At 44.2% G+C, this 17,785-nt stretch overlaps 1 protein-coding gene across 1 annotated transcript; it reads right to left on the reverse strand.

Annotated features, from left to right (window-relative positions):
* Positions 1–1,405: 1,405 nt before the first annotated feature.
* Positions 1,406–3,687, reverse strand: LOC121296777 (cytochrome c oxidase subunit 6A, mitochondrial-like). Its single transcript, XM_041222552.1, has 3 exons — positions 3,545–3,687; positions 2,530–2,672; positions 1,406–1,634 (listed from the first exon to the last, which is right to left on the reverse strand). The coding sequence occupies exons 1-3, from the start codon at positions 3,651–3,653 to the stop codon at positions 1,545–1,547; spliced, it is 342 nt and encodes a 113-aa protein (XP_041078486.1). The 5' UTR covers positions 3,654–3,687; the 3' UTR covers positions 1,406–1,544.
* Positions 3,688–17,785: the final 14,098 nt, after the last annotated feature.

A 17,785-nucleotide genomic window follows, 5' to 3' on the forward strand; every position in this document is an offset into this window, starting at 1 on the left:
AGTCAACGAAACACCAAGGACAAAGGTGCCCAGTTGAAGACCCCAGAGATGTACCCTACTTAGCTCAGTCCAGACGGTTGTCATGCTGATGCGCTGGGGAGACCGCACTGGGTTGATCCCTGGAGCCAGCATCGCAGCCGTTGTGTATACTGATGCGCTGGGGAGGCAAAATGAGCTGATCCCTGGAGCCAGCATTACACTTCAGCAATCAACACCAGGCAGGATATCTACATCATCAGATGGAAAACACAAATGGATGGAGATGCAGATGGATCACATTAGTTTACTGCAAAGCTACGTCTTAGTTGGTGCTTATCTTGGCGAGATCCGAGTTCAAATCTGCATGAAGTTCAACATCTACTCTCACGTAATGGAAATCATGCTAGGAGAATGTCGTTAACGCGGGATTAATGCGATTTAAAATGTAAATGTGTTCGTTTAAAAAAAAAAAAAAAAAAAAAATCAAGAAAATAACAAAAAAAAAGGATAACAAACCCGTCAAAATGACCACTGACTGTGAGAGAGAGAGAGAGAGAGAGAGAGAGAGAGAGAGAGAGAGAGAGAGAGAGAGAGAGAGAGAGAGAGAGAGAGAGAGAGAGAGATGGTACTCTTAAGCAGCCATGAGTTAGGCAAGATGTAAATATTGAATTATTTCATTTCTTCACTCCTATTGTATATCCATACAGCTAATACAGTCATAATGTGTAACTAAAGGGTAATGATGCAGGTTTATTTATGTTCTTAAAGAATACAATTCATGTGCATGTTTATGGGGGGGGGGGGGGGGGGGGGGGGGGGGGGACTGTTGAAAATGGGGGGGACATTTCTTCACCAGTAGGGAATTTTAAGAAGTGTGTCTGGCAACCCTGGAGTCCACAGTCACCTGCTTTTCAGTGACACATTGATCGCTCTGTATTGTGGAGCAGTTCACTTGATATTTGTCATATTTTAAAGTCTTATTTCTCGTACTGCTTTAATTCTGTTTTTTTTTTTTTACATACACGATTAGCATGGCAGCTTTATCAGCTTATTAGAAACACTTTTTAATCGGAAACAGATTCAAAATACTACATTGTTTTATTAGTATTATTATTACAAAGTTCACATATATAAAGATGTCTCTATATGGAAAAGGAAAATAACTTCATTAGGAGAAAAATAAACCATTTTGTGTTTAAACATTAGCAGTTGGAGACACTAAAATATTGCCCAAACGGTGGAAGGCTTTACCTCTGAATGGAGAAGCTCCCTGTGTCTGTATTAGCTGTTTCAAACTGTAATTCAGATGAATTATATTCAGAAGTGTTGAGTCAGAACCAGCTACACACACACACAGGTACTGTGGTCTGTAGCGAATGTTCAGTCACCAAGATACATTACAAAACAAACTGACAAGGTTCTGGAGTAGCATTTTACTAATTTATTCATGTGTGTCCCTCTCAAACAATAACAGAGGTAAAGCATGTTAGACTGCAAGAAATACAGAGGAGGTGTGATGAGCTGCACTGGTGTGCTGGTCCCAGTGGTGGTGGACCCGGTCCAGCTTAGTGCTCCCCACCTTCGTAGCCAGTGGGGAGAGGGTTCACATGAGAGTTGTGGAACAAACTGTGGTTCCCGTCGCCCCAGGGGAAGGGCTGCAGGGAGGGGAAGAGAGAGAACGTTAGCGGACCATCAGAAATACACCTGGTTCCAACTGTACAAAACACTTCATGGTACATGAATCCAAGAACACTAAAAGCAGGTTGTGTTAAGTTTCCAAGGGCTTACAAAGCAGGCTGAAGCAGCATTGATGGGCTGTTAGCACCACTTCTTCCCAGCAACGTTTGAATTGTATTACCAACCCCTGATTTCAACATTCACTCAAATCTTCTCTTTACACATCAAGAAGGCTGAAATTGTAACCCTAACAGGACACTGCTTAAATTCAGAAATGTGTTCACCTGCACACCCATTAGTTTTGTACTGCAATTCACTTAAGCAGTTTGCAGTTACAGACACCCGCAGAGAACTCTAGATGGAATGGCAGGTTCTTTAAAATACACAGGAAATCCCCGATATTGATGCAGATTCTTGCAAATGTAAATATCACATTAAAATGAGCTGTACTGTTTAATTATCCTTATTTAAACTATATTAAATATATAGCATAGTGTGCTGCAGAAGATTTTCACCAACTCAAGGACACAGCAGCCAGTCTGACCCCTGCTGGCGCGGGTGGCAGCCTGTGTAACTCAAGGACCCAGCAGCCAGTCTGACCCCTGCTGGCGCGAGTGGCAGCCTGTGTAACTCAAGGACACAGCAGCCAGTCTGACCCCTGCTGGCGCGGGTGGCAGCCTGTGTAACTCAAGGACACAGCAGCCAGTCTGACCCCTGCTGGAGTGGGTGGCAGCCTGTGTAACTCAAGGACACAGCAGCCAGTCTGACCCCTGCTGGCGCGGATGGCAGCCTGTACTGCAGTAACAGCCTATGAAGCGCTGAACGCGCAGCAACCCGCTTCTCGTGTAACAGCGTTGTGAGCAGAGCGGTTACCTTGCTGCGAATCTGCAGGTGTGGGTAGGCGATAAACTCAGGCTGCTCATGGGAGTGATGCTGCATCTTCAGGTAAGTGTTGAGCATGCAGACCCCCACCGCAGGGAGCGCCACCACGAACGACAGGATCTTCCATGTGCGCGCTGCGAGCAACACAAGACATGTTAAACAGTTACATTAATGTATTAATCCAAAACATAACCCTTGACCTTTACTATATTAAAGAAAAATAGTCAAACTGCATACAGCTAGGGCTCCTGTTTCAGTCAAACAAAACAACTCAAACTTAACCACTAATCCTCCCCAAAACCGTTATTTACAGTATTTGCCAGCAGATCGGGCGCTTACTGGAGACAGGCGATTATTTGACACCCGGTAATTACTGAGTTTTACGATATGTTACTATTTCAACACTGTCTGTTTTGCTTCCTCTAGTGGCTACTGCATCCAGCGTTCACCACCTGAACCTAAAAGATAACAGGCGGTAGTATTTTGATTTGTATATATATATATAAATTAGTGCATAAAATGCTCTAAACACTCCCGTCACGTGTGGTGTTGTAATACTGTACTGCAATGTCATTTTGTATGTATGCATTTAAATGCACGTTCAGTCAAGGTCAATTTTTTCAGCATTCCCAAGACACCCGATATATTTAGCAAGTACGACTAGTCCAAGCAAGACTGTCAGAAATAGATTGCTGTCAGGTTTTCCTTCAGGAAGATAACGAGTTGACGCCGGGTAACATCAACCTCGCTTCCGGGACGCCGTGCAAAAGTCTAGGCAACGTAGTCCGGGTTTTCAAGGCGGTGTGGAGGACAGTGCGAAAGACATGCACCCTGAACACAGAGCACGACCTCCGAGCTCAATCGCGACAGTTGCGAGAGTATTATCGGTCTTGCCGTTCCGCCCCCCCTAGCAAGGTCACCTCTCGCCAGCGCTTGGTCAGGTTTTCACATTGCAATGCTTGCAGCAGCTCTCTCCCTTCGTTTGGTGCATCACGCCTTTTCTTACCAGCCTGGTGTGGCTCGCCGTGCGCGGCGGCTGAGAGCTGCCGGCTCTGGGCGCTGAAGGTCCGCAGAAGAGGCTGCAAGACTCGTCCTGCTGCTGCTGCTGCTGCCATCTTACAATCTCCGGCGTGAATGATCAGGGGCAGGAAACGGAAGAGACGTGGGTTTGGACTTCTGGGATCGCTGCAGTAAATCTTTTTCTTTGTATATTGTATTATTATTAATGTAATAATAACTATATGGTGTATTTTATGTGTTTATACGTGTTACATTCGTAATTAAAAAAAAAACTAATCTGAATATAAAAATAGAAAACGGATTCTGGTAAGTGTGAAGTAATATAGTCGCGGAGTCATTGAAAGACTGGCAGTACTTCACTGTGATTGGTTGGTTGCTGGTGTTAATTATTTACACAGGTGTTACAGGGCAGTACAGGTTACGATGTAAAAATGATATTTAAATACATCATTCCAGTTCTGAGTAAGTGCAAAAGACAATACTAAAATCCAACATGAAATAAGATGCAACAAGTTATCTTGAAGCTATTGCAGATATTTAGTTTGGTGTGCTCATGTTAGTTTTTTTTTTTTTTTTTTCATACTTCAGTTTTATTTTACTTTGGTTTGAGTTTCTGTAAACCAGTACAGCACTGCTAGGGAAGCAGAGGGGCCTTGGGGAGGGACGAGGGTCTGCTTTCCTCTGACGAGCTGCTGCGCCACCTAGGGGCTTCAAACGGCAAACCGAGCCGAGCCGTTTTTATGTTTTCATGTACATATGCAACGACAATTATTAAAATTATTAATAGTACTAATTTTGATGGAATCCGCGCGTCGGGCGGGGATCGAACACGGGTCTCCCCGCTCGTAGGGGCAGAGTCTCGCCGCCGCGCCACCGGCACCCCGCAGGGTCCGCTTGTGGGCTCAGAGTCAGATGTTTTCTTTATTGCCTGGAGAATTTCCAAGTTTCTCTTTTATTAGTGCAAACCGGTATGGAGTAACTTTACTGACTGCCCCTTAATGGCCATGAAGGTAGCTAAAAAACAAAAAAGTTACTTGCAGTAAACATGCCCGAGTCTGGCAGATCTAACGGGTGTGATTTACTACTGTAGAATCACAGTGTGGTTCCCAGATGGCTTTCAGAGTGTGGGGCTGAACGAATTGGGATTGAATCTATTATGCACACAATGAAGAGACATGCTGTTAAAATGTAATTCTCAGAATGGCCACTGGGAGGCAGGCCACCACTGTTAAGATGTTTTTCTGAAACGCCTGGAAAAGGTTTTCAGTTTTAAAGCATTGGTGAGGTTTAATGTGAGTTTCTCACACTCTGATTGATGATCTTTACCTCCAGACTGATCTGCAAAATAAAAATTAACACAATAATGCACCAACAACAATTAAACGTTTGAATAACAATACAAGCTAAGATCTAACAATCTTGAAGCTAATGCAGATATTTAGTTTGCTGTCCTCGTGTTAAAGCGTTTTACTAAGAAGCAGTTTGCAGTTTTGCTGTTAGATCAGTTGCAGGTTTTTTTCATACTTCAGTTTTATTTTACTTTGGTTTGAGTTTCTGTAAACCAGTACAGCACTGCTAGGGAAGCAGAGGGGCCTTGGGGAGGGACGAGGGTCTGCTTTCCACTGACGAGCTGCTGCGCCACCTAGGGGCTTCAAACAGCAAGCGGAGCCGTCTGAAGCAGGAGGAAATGTATCCAATTACAGCAGCCCCTCATTTGAAACCACGCCCCTCTGATGGGAACAAGACCCGACCGCACCAACCAGGGGGAGTGCCATCTGCATAACTCCCTGCAACCTCTCTTGCACAGGGCTCTGGGAAAGTGATTTCTGGGGGTACAGAGGGGGTGCAGAGTTGTGATGTAATTGGACTGTGTTTTGTTGAGTGTGTATATAGGAGTACACGTCAAAGCACACTGTTATTGAGCAGAGGACTCATGATAACTGCTCCACCACAGCTGCAGGGTTTCGGAGTGGGTCACTGTATATGGAGCGCCTGTTCTCAGGGTATATTTGTGCTCGCTTCGGCAGCACATATCGATACAGAGATTAGCATGGCCCCTCCCGACAGACAGACAGACAGACAGACCCTGCGCAATCTTTGCGTCCCGAGCCCCACGAGCGCAGAGACCCGTGTTCGATCCCCGGCCGGCGCCCGACGCGCAAATTCCATCAAAACTAGCGCTACTAATAACTGTAATAATTGTTGTTGCATATGTGCGCTAAAACATAACAACAATAAAAACACAAATTTATAGTGACTGTATACCAAATCGTAATAGGGCATATATAGAAAATATAAGAACGCAGTGCAGCAAATAGAAAATGCACGTGTTTCTAAATACATATTAAAACGTCAATAACAATATGGAAAACGCTTGGATAGAGATAATTTTTTATAGAAAATGACATATTGCTAATTCCTTTCTATGATAATATGCGACACAGTGTGCTTAGAAAAATAAGAAGTTATTTTACTGATGCATACTTTACACGTCCGTGCACAAAAAAAGAAACCAGACATGAAAAATGCAGTAAATTCACACCACAGGCGATCACAGACTACACGAACAGCACTGCTCAGTGCATTTGCATGATTGAAAATTAAAGGCATGTCTTTTGGGACCAATGTGTTGCAGCGTACTGCTATTTTTGTTTTCTTTTTTTAAAATAACAGCTAAACATGAAAAGCCCAATACTGATGATAATTCAAAGCAAAAGCAATACTTTGATGAAAGAAACGTATTTTCGCGACGAGAATGCAGTGCATAAATGCACACAAAGCACAATACTCGTGTAAAAAATATGTATTAATAATTCATAGTAATATCAATAATAACAATTAAAATAATAAATAAAATAAAAAAAAGTCGAGTAGATTTACTGTTACGCTACCATGGGAAAAATAATATTTAATGAGTCTACAGACCGGGGAATCCACAGGTGAGACCTCATTAAATCAAACCAATTCGTGGCAATATAGGCTTGTTATTCGTCAAAAAAAAACACGAATACAGTAACAGACGGGATATACGTCGACATACTTAAAAAGTTGGAAAAATATAATTTTCATATTAATAAAATACTGGCCTGACGTCTAAACTCGCCTCTCTGGCTCTGCACGCAGCTCACAGAAACTGCTTTTTTTAATCGCCGCCCCTTACAATGCTGAAACAAATCTCGGAACATGCTCGCGATTTGATTGGCCGCCTGTGAATGTTGGAACAAGCTCCTCGCAACATGATTGGCCCCACTGAATGTTGGAACAAGCTCCTTTCGATTTGATTGGCCCCACTGAATGTTGGAACACGCTCCTTTCGATTTGATTGGTCGCACTGAATGTTGGAACAAAGTGTTCCAACATTGACTCAAAGGTCGAGCTGTCGGAGTTGCGAGGATGACACGCGAATTCGTGAAGCGTTCCAGATTTGTGTTATTTAGAAAAAAAAAAACAACAACAAAAAAACCCCACATACTTTCAAGTGGTCCCTATGTGCCAGGCAGTGTTTTGTGATACACTGGCGTTAGATTCTATCCTGCCCTGTCGGTGAGATGAGATGAGGTTAAAAGCGCTGAAAGCAGGCGTGCAGGCGAGCCCGGCTCTTTAGCACAGCTGTTAAGACCCTTGCTTGCGGTTACGGTTCGTGTCCAACCTTCACCCTGGTACACCAGCAATGTTAATTCCACTATACCGAAACCCTTCCACTTACACCAAAAAAGAAAAAAAACATGAGCAGTGAAGGGTTCAGATCCATTGAGTTATGGGCCAGTGCTCTTCCACAGTGTCAGTCCACATGAATGATTATCTCAGGAGGACACATGCCTTAATCAGGGTGTTTTACAAGGATAGTTTGTACAAACGGCCAGCACACAGTAACCAGCTTTTATAACCATGGGAAAAGCACAGGAAACAAAACTGCTAGATGACTTTGCAATTTTACTGTGGGCAACTTTTATAAAGGTATTCCATTACAAAGTCAGCCCTTGTAGTTGCACTGTCTTCAACATGCATTGCGTTTTGTATCGACTCAAATGGGTAAATAATAACTTTTGAGGAAGAATATCCATCAATAAAAAGTGTTACAAAGTCAACTAGAAGTTGCAAGCAACTTGATGGCTTCCTATCTGTTTTATAGTAACCATAGTACTCTACCTGCACTCTCTAGGGAATTATTATAAGCCACTTCTGCATTTGACCTTAAGGAGAGGTCGAAGGTCACAGTCAAGACATTTTTGAGCGAGCATATATGGGTTCCTATATTTGTTTCATACTAACCATAACTCTGCACTTTCTTTGGAGTTATAAGCTAGTTTTTGATTTGACCTTTAGGAGAGGTCAGAGATCATGGGCAAAGACATTTTTACATAGAGTATATGTGGGTTCATATATGTGTTTTATAGTAACCATGGCCCTATCTACATTCTGCAAGGAGTTAAAAGGTAGGTCTACATTTGACCTTAATGACATATCAAAGGTCAAGATTAAGGTAATTTAATAGAGCATACATTAATTCCCATAGGCTACCACTACTGTGTGAAGATTCATGAGTCTACAACATTGTGCCTTAGATAAATACTGCAATATATGCAAATATGTGCAAATTGACCATAGCTGAAATTTGATTGGCTTGTGGGTGCCATTTTTTTTATGTAGCGACTTGCTTTGAACAAACTTGATAGACAAGTTTTCCAAGGCTGTGTATGCAAAGTTTCACTTCAATCCATATAACAGTTTCAGAGAAGAAGACGTTAGAATATTTTTGACGAATCCAATATGGCTGCCAACCCATGTGACCAATCGACTTGAGTTGAATGAATCTAAATCTAAACCATGAGGGTAGTCTATTGCACCAAGTTTCACATCTCTGTGATAAGTGGTTTTGGAGAAGAAGATTTTTTTAAATTGTCCAGAATTCTAAAAAAATCCAATATGGCCACCAAATCATGTGACCTATGACCTTTATTTTTGCTCTGACACAACTTCCTAAAGGCCTCTACCACCCTACCAAGTTTTGTAAGTTTTCGTGCAACGTATTGATTTTACGGACATACAGAAATTTGGCTTGAAAAATCCAATATGGCTGCCAAACCATGTGACCAATCAACTTCATTATTTCATTGACATTAATTTCCCAGAGGCCTTTACTCCTATATGAAGTTTCATCACTCTACCACACATTACCAGAGAGAAACACTCGAAAAATATGCAAATTGACCATAGCTGTAATTTGATTGGCTTGCAGCGGGCATTTTTTGTATGTAACGACTTGCTTTGAACAAATTTCATAGGCAACCTTGCCAAGGCTGTGTATGCAAAGTTTCACTTCAATCCACATAGCGGTTTCAGAGAATAAATCATTTGAATATTCTTGACAAATTCAATATGGCCACCAAACTATGCTACACGTAAACAAATCTGAATGTAGGCCATGAGGGGACTATGTGCACCAAGTTTCAGATCTCAGAGAAGAAGATTTTTTAAAATTGGCCAAAGTTCTTGAATAAATCCAATGTGGCTGCCAAATCATGTGACCTATGACCTTCGTTTTCGCTCTTCGCCCTATGGGCCTGGAACCCTAATAAAAATCCTAACAGAAACAACAAGCTTTCCAGCCATGGGCTTGCAAGCCTAATTGAAAGCAGCGTTCCCAGTCTGTTTCAGGAAGCACTGAAGTCCCTTCAGGAAGTCCCTCACTGCTGAACCCGAGGCTTCTCCGTGGAGCTTCCCAGATGAGAGGAAGCACACACGCAGCCACTTCCTCAGCATGCTGTCAAGGCTAGAAAGAGATTCCTGCGCTAAGATAGCAGGAGCTGAATGTCATGGTAAAGAATAGGAAGGTGTGGTGTTCGACAAAGCCTTGAGAAAGAATCGTACAAGTATGATAAAGTTTGCATTACAGTTTGACTGAGAATCTTACAAGTACAATTCAGCATGCTTGCGGCTGTGATTAGTGTCAGCTCTAAACGGGCTGCTGAAAGACAGGAAGCAGCACCCAGCCTGCCCTGCCCCAGCTCTCTGAATAGAGGTTGGATGGCTCTTCCACAAATCTACTTTGATCATGTTTCTGTGAGAGCGCTCCTCTGATTTGTCAGAGACGATGCCTGGGGTGACCCCCTCTGACAAAAGGAACCGCTCCCATTGGTGCTTCCGGAATAAAAGAGCTGGGAATTAGCACAGGTTTTATGTTGCAAATGAAGGCAGACAGTTTCTCCAGGTGGGAATGGCACTGCCTATTGTGTGACAGGCTGCCTTTGTCTCTGCTGTGCTTTGGCGCTGAAAGAATGAAAACTTCTCTCCTTCCTCCTCTTGGGAGAGCTGCACACACAGGGACAGCCACTGTACAGCGAGCCAACTCGGGAGGCATGAAACCGACCCCATTCGCTGAGAAAAAAGTAAGCAGTTCTCAGAGGAAAAATCTAGCCAGGCTCCTTCACAGCCGAGTGAAAACCCCCCACCCATGTGTCTGCTCAGTAGGGAAGACCGCAGACAACTTTTACTGGCACTCGTAGGGAGCGTTTCGAGCTTTTTAAGAAAAAGCACTGTAGCTTGATCAAAGGTTGTCAACAATTTGTGGCTTGAAGTATTCACACGGGGGAAAGTTCTAAAATGTTGCATACATTCATTTGTAGATAGTTGCTGTTTCTTTTCATCAGTATTTTTATTTTGCTGTATCACACAAACACTGTACTTTCTTTTGATACCACACACCCAAAAAAACGAGTTTGTTTAGAACCCTGGTGCAAATCAACACACGGAATCACAGCGGGGTTCCAAACACAGGGAGATTCCAGGATGGTACTACTAACATGAATTTCATTTTATCTAGGGTATTACACCTATACTGATTGAGTGCAGTCTTGTGGAGCCGTGTGGGTGGGGAGAGGGCTAGCTGCACCTGCGTGGTCACCAACACTCCCACCATGCCTGTCCCTGTGGCAGCGCTTGCTCCTTGACGGACCGCACAGATTGCTCTGAAGTTCAAGCTCTGGGTTTTCGTCCCAACCCTGGCGCCCTGGATGTGTCTGTTTGAATCGCCCTGCAATCGGCTTGTTTGCTTCCCATCACAGTAAATCTGCGAAGAAGAGCACCCATGCAAATGGAAATGGAGCGCATTTGAGTTTTTTTAAATCATAGTGCAATTAAAAACTATAGCCTAAAACCTGAGAGCTGAAGACAGTTTAGCCGCAGTATATCCAGTTTCCTAAAAGATGCACTCGCACATCTTTGACTCCGCCCCCCCTCCTCCAGACTGAGCTGTGTGCAGGTGAGCGGTCTTCGTGGCGCCCAGGTATGTGGGCGGAGTCTCCAGCGCCAGGTGCCTGGTTACCTGGCTGCTGCAAGTAGCAGGTTGTTTGAAACCGGATCCCCATTTCAGACATGGCACTCCAAGCAGATGTACCAGAGGCTCAACTTTCAGACATTTAATAATTTATTTGGAACAAAACGGTTTTGACAGCAAACTTGTTTGTGTATTAAGTTTGTCTTTTATGTTTCAGAAGTGCTGTCTGGGAACTGGGGTGGATGAATAGGAAGAACCTGTGTGTGTAAGCGCCTGGTGTTAACTGCAGAGCAAGGTGAGGCTCAGTTACAAATAGAAGTCTGAGAGAGGCTTTGGAAAGAGACAGCGATCACTACCTCAGTGTTTAAACCATGAATAAATTATAGCTGCCAATTTCGCCGTGATATTTAATATTATTTCTTATCAGGTTTGTCGCAGCTGAGACCCGGCTTGTAAACGAATACAGATCCCTGCTTGTCCTCTTTGTTCAGTGTATATAATTACAGATTACACAGCAGAGCCATTCTCCTGCTTTTAGACAATAATACCCTGGCGTGTCTATGTGAAAGGTGCTCTGTGCAGGTAACTAAGAGGCAGGGCCTTTGGAAACCTGATGAGAATCGCCACTGAACTTCAAAAGGGTTCCCACAAGAAAAACTGCAGCTGAACTAAAACTGGTACTGGTACTGGTACTGGTACTGGTGTGGCAGTGTGTGTTTAACTGGCAATGCAGGAAGTGTTAAATAGTGATATGCAGTGTCCCTCATATCATATAAACTAGGGAAACTGCAGTCTTTAGGAACTGGAAAAAGATTTTAAAAAAATATAGATTATCTTGGGAGCTCAAATACCTAACATTTGTTTTTGTTTTCCTGTCCGAAATGAGCCACTGCAATAAACTGATCAGTGTGGAGCACTGTGAATTTAGATTTGAATAATGTTGACTATAGTAATCTGAGGGAACATAAAGCCACTTTTTCAGGAAAAGTGGCTTGAAACCTGGTTCCAGGAGACCTAGTTTGAGGCAGCTTTGCGGTTTGAAATGCCAAGTCTTTCCTGGTGTGCTGAAACCAAGTTCCAAGCCACACACACAGTCTCACCAAGCACTGGTTTGGAGATCTACTGCCGTTGTGAAGCTGGGCCTGTCCTGGCAGGCAGGGTGTGAGAGAGGGAAGTCAGCCAGCCCCACTAAAAATAACCAGGTTTGCATCTGGAGGAATTGTGCGGATAGCTCCTGAGTGGGAGCGGTCGGAAAAAAAGATAAAAGGAGAAGGGGGGGGGGGGGGGGGGGGGGGGGGGGGGTTGTTTATTTGGAAGTGAAACACTCATCCTCACATACAAACATCATGAGGGGGATGCTGATGAACAGAGTGATCCAAGCCATTTATTTTACCAGCACTGGAAGACCAGGCTCTTTTCTATTGATTTTAATATCCTGCAGTCCACACACTACCCCCTCTCTTTTAAACGTTTCTGGAGGGCAGCGTCCTGTACCGTCTCAGAGTACTGTATCGTTATTGCAAAGTGAATGTGATGTAACGAATTGCCTGCTTTCCTCTGGGAGGGTGATGCATCTCATCCAGTTTGCCTCAAATGCTAATTATTTAATAAATAAAGAAGTGAACAAACAGCTCCGTGCTGAGGCTGCCTGGGCTCTGGTGTCTCTGTTGAAAGGGTGGGAGTGAAGCCGGGACGTTGCCCAGAATAGCTGCCCTGCTTTTCTGTCTCGTTATTGCAACCCCAGACTCTCTCTCTCTCTCTCTCTCTCTCTCTCTCTCTCTCTCTCTCTCTCTCTCTCTCTCTCTCTCTCTCTCTCTTTCTCTCCCTTGCTGAATGTTGCTGCCTTTTTATTCCATAAGAACTGAGCTACTCAAACCCACTGCCTTGCACCCTGCAGCCCAGCAATGTAACCACTGAGCTACTCAAACCCACTGCCTTCCACACTGTAATCCAGGACTCTAATATTGATCTACTCAAACCCACTGCCTTACACACTGCCGTCCAGCACTTTAACAGTGAGCTGCCATTCCCTGTGTGGCTCTGTGCTGACTGAGCCCTCTGTTTTGTACACCTGCATTCCTGGCTCTCCGGAAGCCAACACTGCTTACTGTAATTTGGGGATTAGACCCTGCAGACGACAGGGAGAGAGCTAATCTGCCAGTCCCATCTGCTGTGGTGAGGCAGATCTGAACAGAGAATAAAGTTCCAAGAGCAGGGAGAGAATGAGAGAGGGGAGCAGGGGGGTGAAAGGATGAGGGAGGGAGGGGAGCAGGGGCATAAAGAGAGAAAAAGTGAGGGGCTGAGGTAGGAGAGGGTAGGAAAGAGCCCAACCAGAAACTGCAGCCAGGAGTCCAGGGGCTCGATCGATGGGCTGAGAAACTCCTGGCCTGCTTGGTCAGCAGAACTAATCAGGACTGTCTCCTGAAGATTCCCCCCCCCCCCCCCCACACACCACACTCTCCTCAGAGTTCAGACAATGCAAATACACCCCTCCCCCCACCACACACACACTACCCACACTGCAACCAAGCAAAACCGCCCATCCCAGCCAATCAGAGTCGGCTTAGCTTTTGAGTTTGTTTCTTGTGACCCCTGAGTAAGCTTTGGGACAGAGGGGTCGCCGAGTCCTATTCATGCCTCGTGACCTTTGCCCTGGACACAGCAGGACTCTAGCTGAGGGAGATGCACTGTGAATTCTGAGGAATGCTTTCCCTGTGAAAGTTTGTTTTTTTTGTGCTGTTTCTTTAAATCTGTCAGTGCCAGCACTGGTTGTTTAGCAACTGACAACACCAGCACATTTCCCAGAAGATATACACTGTCCCGAATACTGAGAGGGATTCCTGTTTGTTTCTGGGTTACTTTCTGAACTTCTGAACCCTATGTACCTTTTCCTAAAATATGAACTTTGATCAAATGAAATGTCTTTGAATCAGACAGTTTTTTATCAGGTGGAAATGACATCACATTGCAGTCAGTTGTACTGTTTAATTCTGTTAATTGTATATAAGCATATCTAGTACAAGGTGGTGTATAAGATACAAGCTGATTTCCACTCAGAGGAGGTCAGTGTGGCCAGTACACCCATCCTGTAGGATCCTCTAGTGCCATGTTACAGGAGTGATAAAGCCTTCCAACAGTAGAACTGTGGTCTGATTCTGTCAAGGTCATTGCTGATTGCTAGTCATATCGATCTGGTTGCTGTGTGTGGATTGCGTACCTTTGCAGTAAGTGAGCCCCCGAGAGAGGGTCTCCCTCACAGAACCTAATCTGTGGATAAACTCTTTCAAGAACCATGACAAGCACTTCAATTCAGAAAGCATTTCCTCCTACTCATAACCTGTTTCAGTTTCTGCTTTACCCCCCACAATCCCTACCTCATCCCTCTTCATCTGGCTTCTCCTCTCCCTCTCCTGTTCTCAGACTCCCTCATTTTCCTTCTCGGTATAACCCTCTGCTCCCCTTCCTTCCCCCTCCCTCTCCCCCTTTTCTGTTCCCAGACCGCTTCCCTCTTTATATCCCTCACTCCTCTCTGTATAACCCTCTGTTCTTCTTCTCTCACCCCTGTCTCTCTCATTATCCCCCCTCTCCCCCTTTCCTGTTCCCAGACCTCCCCCATTCTGTTCCACTTCTTTCTTTCCCCCACTCTACTCTTCTCTCTCCCATCTCTCTCTCTCTCTCTCTCTCTCTCTCTCTCTCTCTCTCTCTCTCTCTCTCTCTCTCTCTCTCTCTCTCTCCTATTCAAGCTGATTGATCAGGCATGTGGAAACTCGGCACGCCCAACGCTCCCATGCAAACCTCCCGTTGCCAAGCGCAGCTCACCCCTTAGAGAGTCCTTCTATCAGCTGCAGACTGAAGGGAGCTGAAAACACGCAGGGACGGCTTTCGCTACACTCGGAACCCCTCCGTATCAAACTAATAGAAATTCACATTGCTGTCGCTCTACAGATCTGTAGCCCCTGTTAGCTCACTGCAATGGGATCTCACAGCTTTCCTCGTTCTGTACTGTGACCCCCAGAGTCATCAACAGTCTGCAGGACCTCCCAAATAAATGGATCCTTCCTCTCAGCGTGTTTATTCCCTCTACAGCTACAGACAGAAAGCACAGGCACATATACACACCCACTCCCGTCACCACCCTAAAAACTGATGCTAGGTCTGCAGAGATCTTTGGAATTGTGTGCATTGCTTGGAATTGAGGGGCTGCAGAGGTTCTGGAGACCCTCTAGAATACTACAGTAGTAGTGTTAGTACTCCATTCCAACATGTCTAATCTGCCAGGGCATCTGGAGCACCGAAGTGTGTCAACATTATCACAGCCCTGCAACATTCTGGAGGCTGTATGGCACAAAAGACAAACCTTCAAATGAAACTTGGTCTAGTGCATGATACTATCCAGTCCTGCTTTAGGACTGAGATTGAACAATATCTCAGAAACCGAGAATCACCTGGGTTATAAAATGTGGGATTACTGAAAATCTAGTGCAATAATACAATTGTTTTTTTCGTTATAATGCAGTAATCTAGTACACAAACATAAAAACTAAATATGTTTTTTAAAAAGTATTGCTAAGGTACTTTCTCCAGTGTTTTGTTTTTTGTTTGTCAGGTAAAGCAGTTTTGAGGCGGGCTTGTGTAAACCGCTGTGCTGCGGCTGCTGTTCCCTCGGGGTAGCGCCGCAGCAACAAGGACAACGGAACTGCTGAGTCCCAAATATTAGCATGACAATCAGGCCAGATCTCGGCCATCTCCTTACTAAAGACAGGCTCGAATAATCCTTTTGCAGTACACCCCCTGACCGATTAACTACACGGGGACGGGGGATTACAATGACATGCACGCAGTAGAACAAGCACGTCACAGCTAATCAGATACTGTACAGCTAAAGAACACTGCTTTGCAGTTAATAGAGTGAACATGCAAATGCAAAAATAACTTTACATAGCTCTAATAATATGAGATACAGTGAAGTAAATGCGTGTATCCTGCATGTAATGAAAGTGTCATTGGAAACCAGGTTAAACTGACCTCGTTGGTAGTTACATTCCGCAGATTTCAGAAGCAGAACAAGTCCATTAGAAAACCCTCTTACACACAGACGAGCTTGTACTGCATATCTGGTTTTGCTGTTTCGGTGTATGGCAGTTATGCAGGTACACAAGCTGATCTGCTGACATGCCGGCCTGTCCATTGTTCAGCGGCTGTACAGGTGCGCAATACAGGGGACCACGAGGACGCGCAAAACAGACGAAAAACGAAGGCAACAACCGTTCTGCCCACTTCTAATGTCCTCTCCCTACCCCTCCGAACCAGGTGAGGTCAATACAGAACCAATCAGAACCAATTAGTTACTATTTAACGCTTCAAATATATTTCTGAAATGTTTTTTTTTTTTTTTTTGTAGATTGGTAAATATAAAGTGGTTAGTTATTTTTGTTGTTGTTGTTGTTGTTGTGTGTGTGTGTGTGTTGATTAACCAGTGTAACAAGAAGATCTCATTGCTCGGCTGAGCCGGCTGATTGCCTGCATCGCATTCTAACATTAACTATAAAAAGAGCCCTAATCGCGTCCTGTGTCTTTAAACCGGCCGAGCGCTGAGTGCAGGGCATGGCAAGGGCTGCTGCGTCACATGATCCCGAGGACCGGCTGCCAGACCGTTAATAAGACGCAGGGGAGGGAAGACAGGCGGTTCATGAGATAACTGGTCGTGCGTTAAACACTTGAGATCAGACTGTGTACACGCTTGCAACCCGTTATCATGAAACATCTTTCATGAAGAGGAACACACTTTGTTCTTTTTAATCCTCGCGTTGTTTGTTTTCTGTAGATAGATAGAGATAGATAGATAGATAGATAGATAGATAGATAGATAGATAGATAGATAGATAGATAGCAACACACCCATATGATGAGTTTCATGTGTACTCATGTTTTCTATAATCTATCTCTATAGATCTATATACACAGGCTCCCTTGATTATATAAAGTACTAAAACAATGTATTAACATACTGGTATATCGCAATATAAAGTCCTAAAACTGTGTCCCCAAAAAGCTTACATGATACAGTAAAGCAGAAATCTACACTTTGCTGTATACTGCGTGAGTAAATACGGAGAGCGCGTCTGCAGAACTTCTAGCACCTCTGTATACAATAGTATTGTATTACAATAGCTTAATGTTAAAGTTAAAAGTTTTACATAGGCACCGTGTCCTGGGTGAGTCTAACTCATCACAGTGAAACACGGCTTGATGTTCACACATGGGTCTGTGGGTTGATGGTGAGGTGAGTCTAACTCATCACAGTGAAACACAGCTTGATGTTCACACATGGGTCTGTGGGTTGATGATGAGGTGAGACTAACTCATCACAATGAAACACGGCTTGATGTTCACACATGGGTCTGTGGGTTGATGATGAGGTGAGACTAACTCATCACAGTGAAACACGGCTTGATGTTCACACATGGGTCTGTGGGTTGATGGTGAGGTGAGACTAACTCATACAGTGAAACACGGCTTGATGTTCACACATGGGTCTGTGGGTTGATGATGAGGTGAGTCTAACTCATCACAATGAAACACGGCTTGATGTTCACACATGGGTCTGTGGGTTGATGATGAGCTTGAGTTTTGAGAGAGGGTCCGTGTCTGTGCTTTGAGTTCTAACAGAACTCCTCCAGGGTTTAACAATGGGGCACTGAGTGAGTCCGGGCAGAGAGAGAGAGAGGATATCACATGGGATTAAGACCTGTGTGATCAGCCCTGGCATTCACAGCAGTGTGCAGCCAGCAACCATTCTTTATTAATGGACAACAACAGAACATTGTGAAAGAGAGGAGACTGGCTGCATCATAATCATCATCATCATCATCATCATCATCATCATAATCTTTTATATATACATACTGTATTTAATTCACTCTGAGACCCTAACACCGTATTCTCGTGTGG

This window comes from Polyodon spathula, chromosome 22 (assembly GCF_017654505.1).
Source record: "Polyodon spathula isolate WHYD16114869_AA chromosome 22, ASM1765450v1, whole genome shotgun sequence".
In the NCBI taxonomy this organism is placed as follows: Eukaryota; Metazoa; Chordata; class Actinopteri; order Acipenseriformes; family Polyodontidae; genus Polyodon; species Polyodon spathula.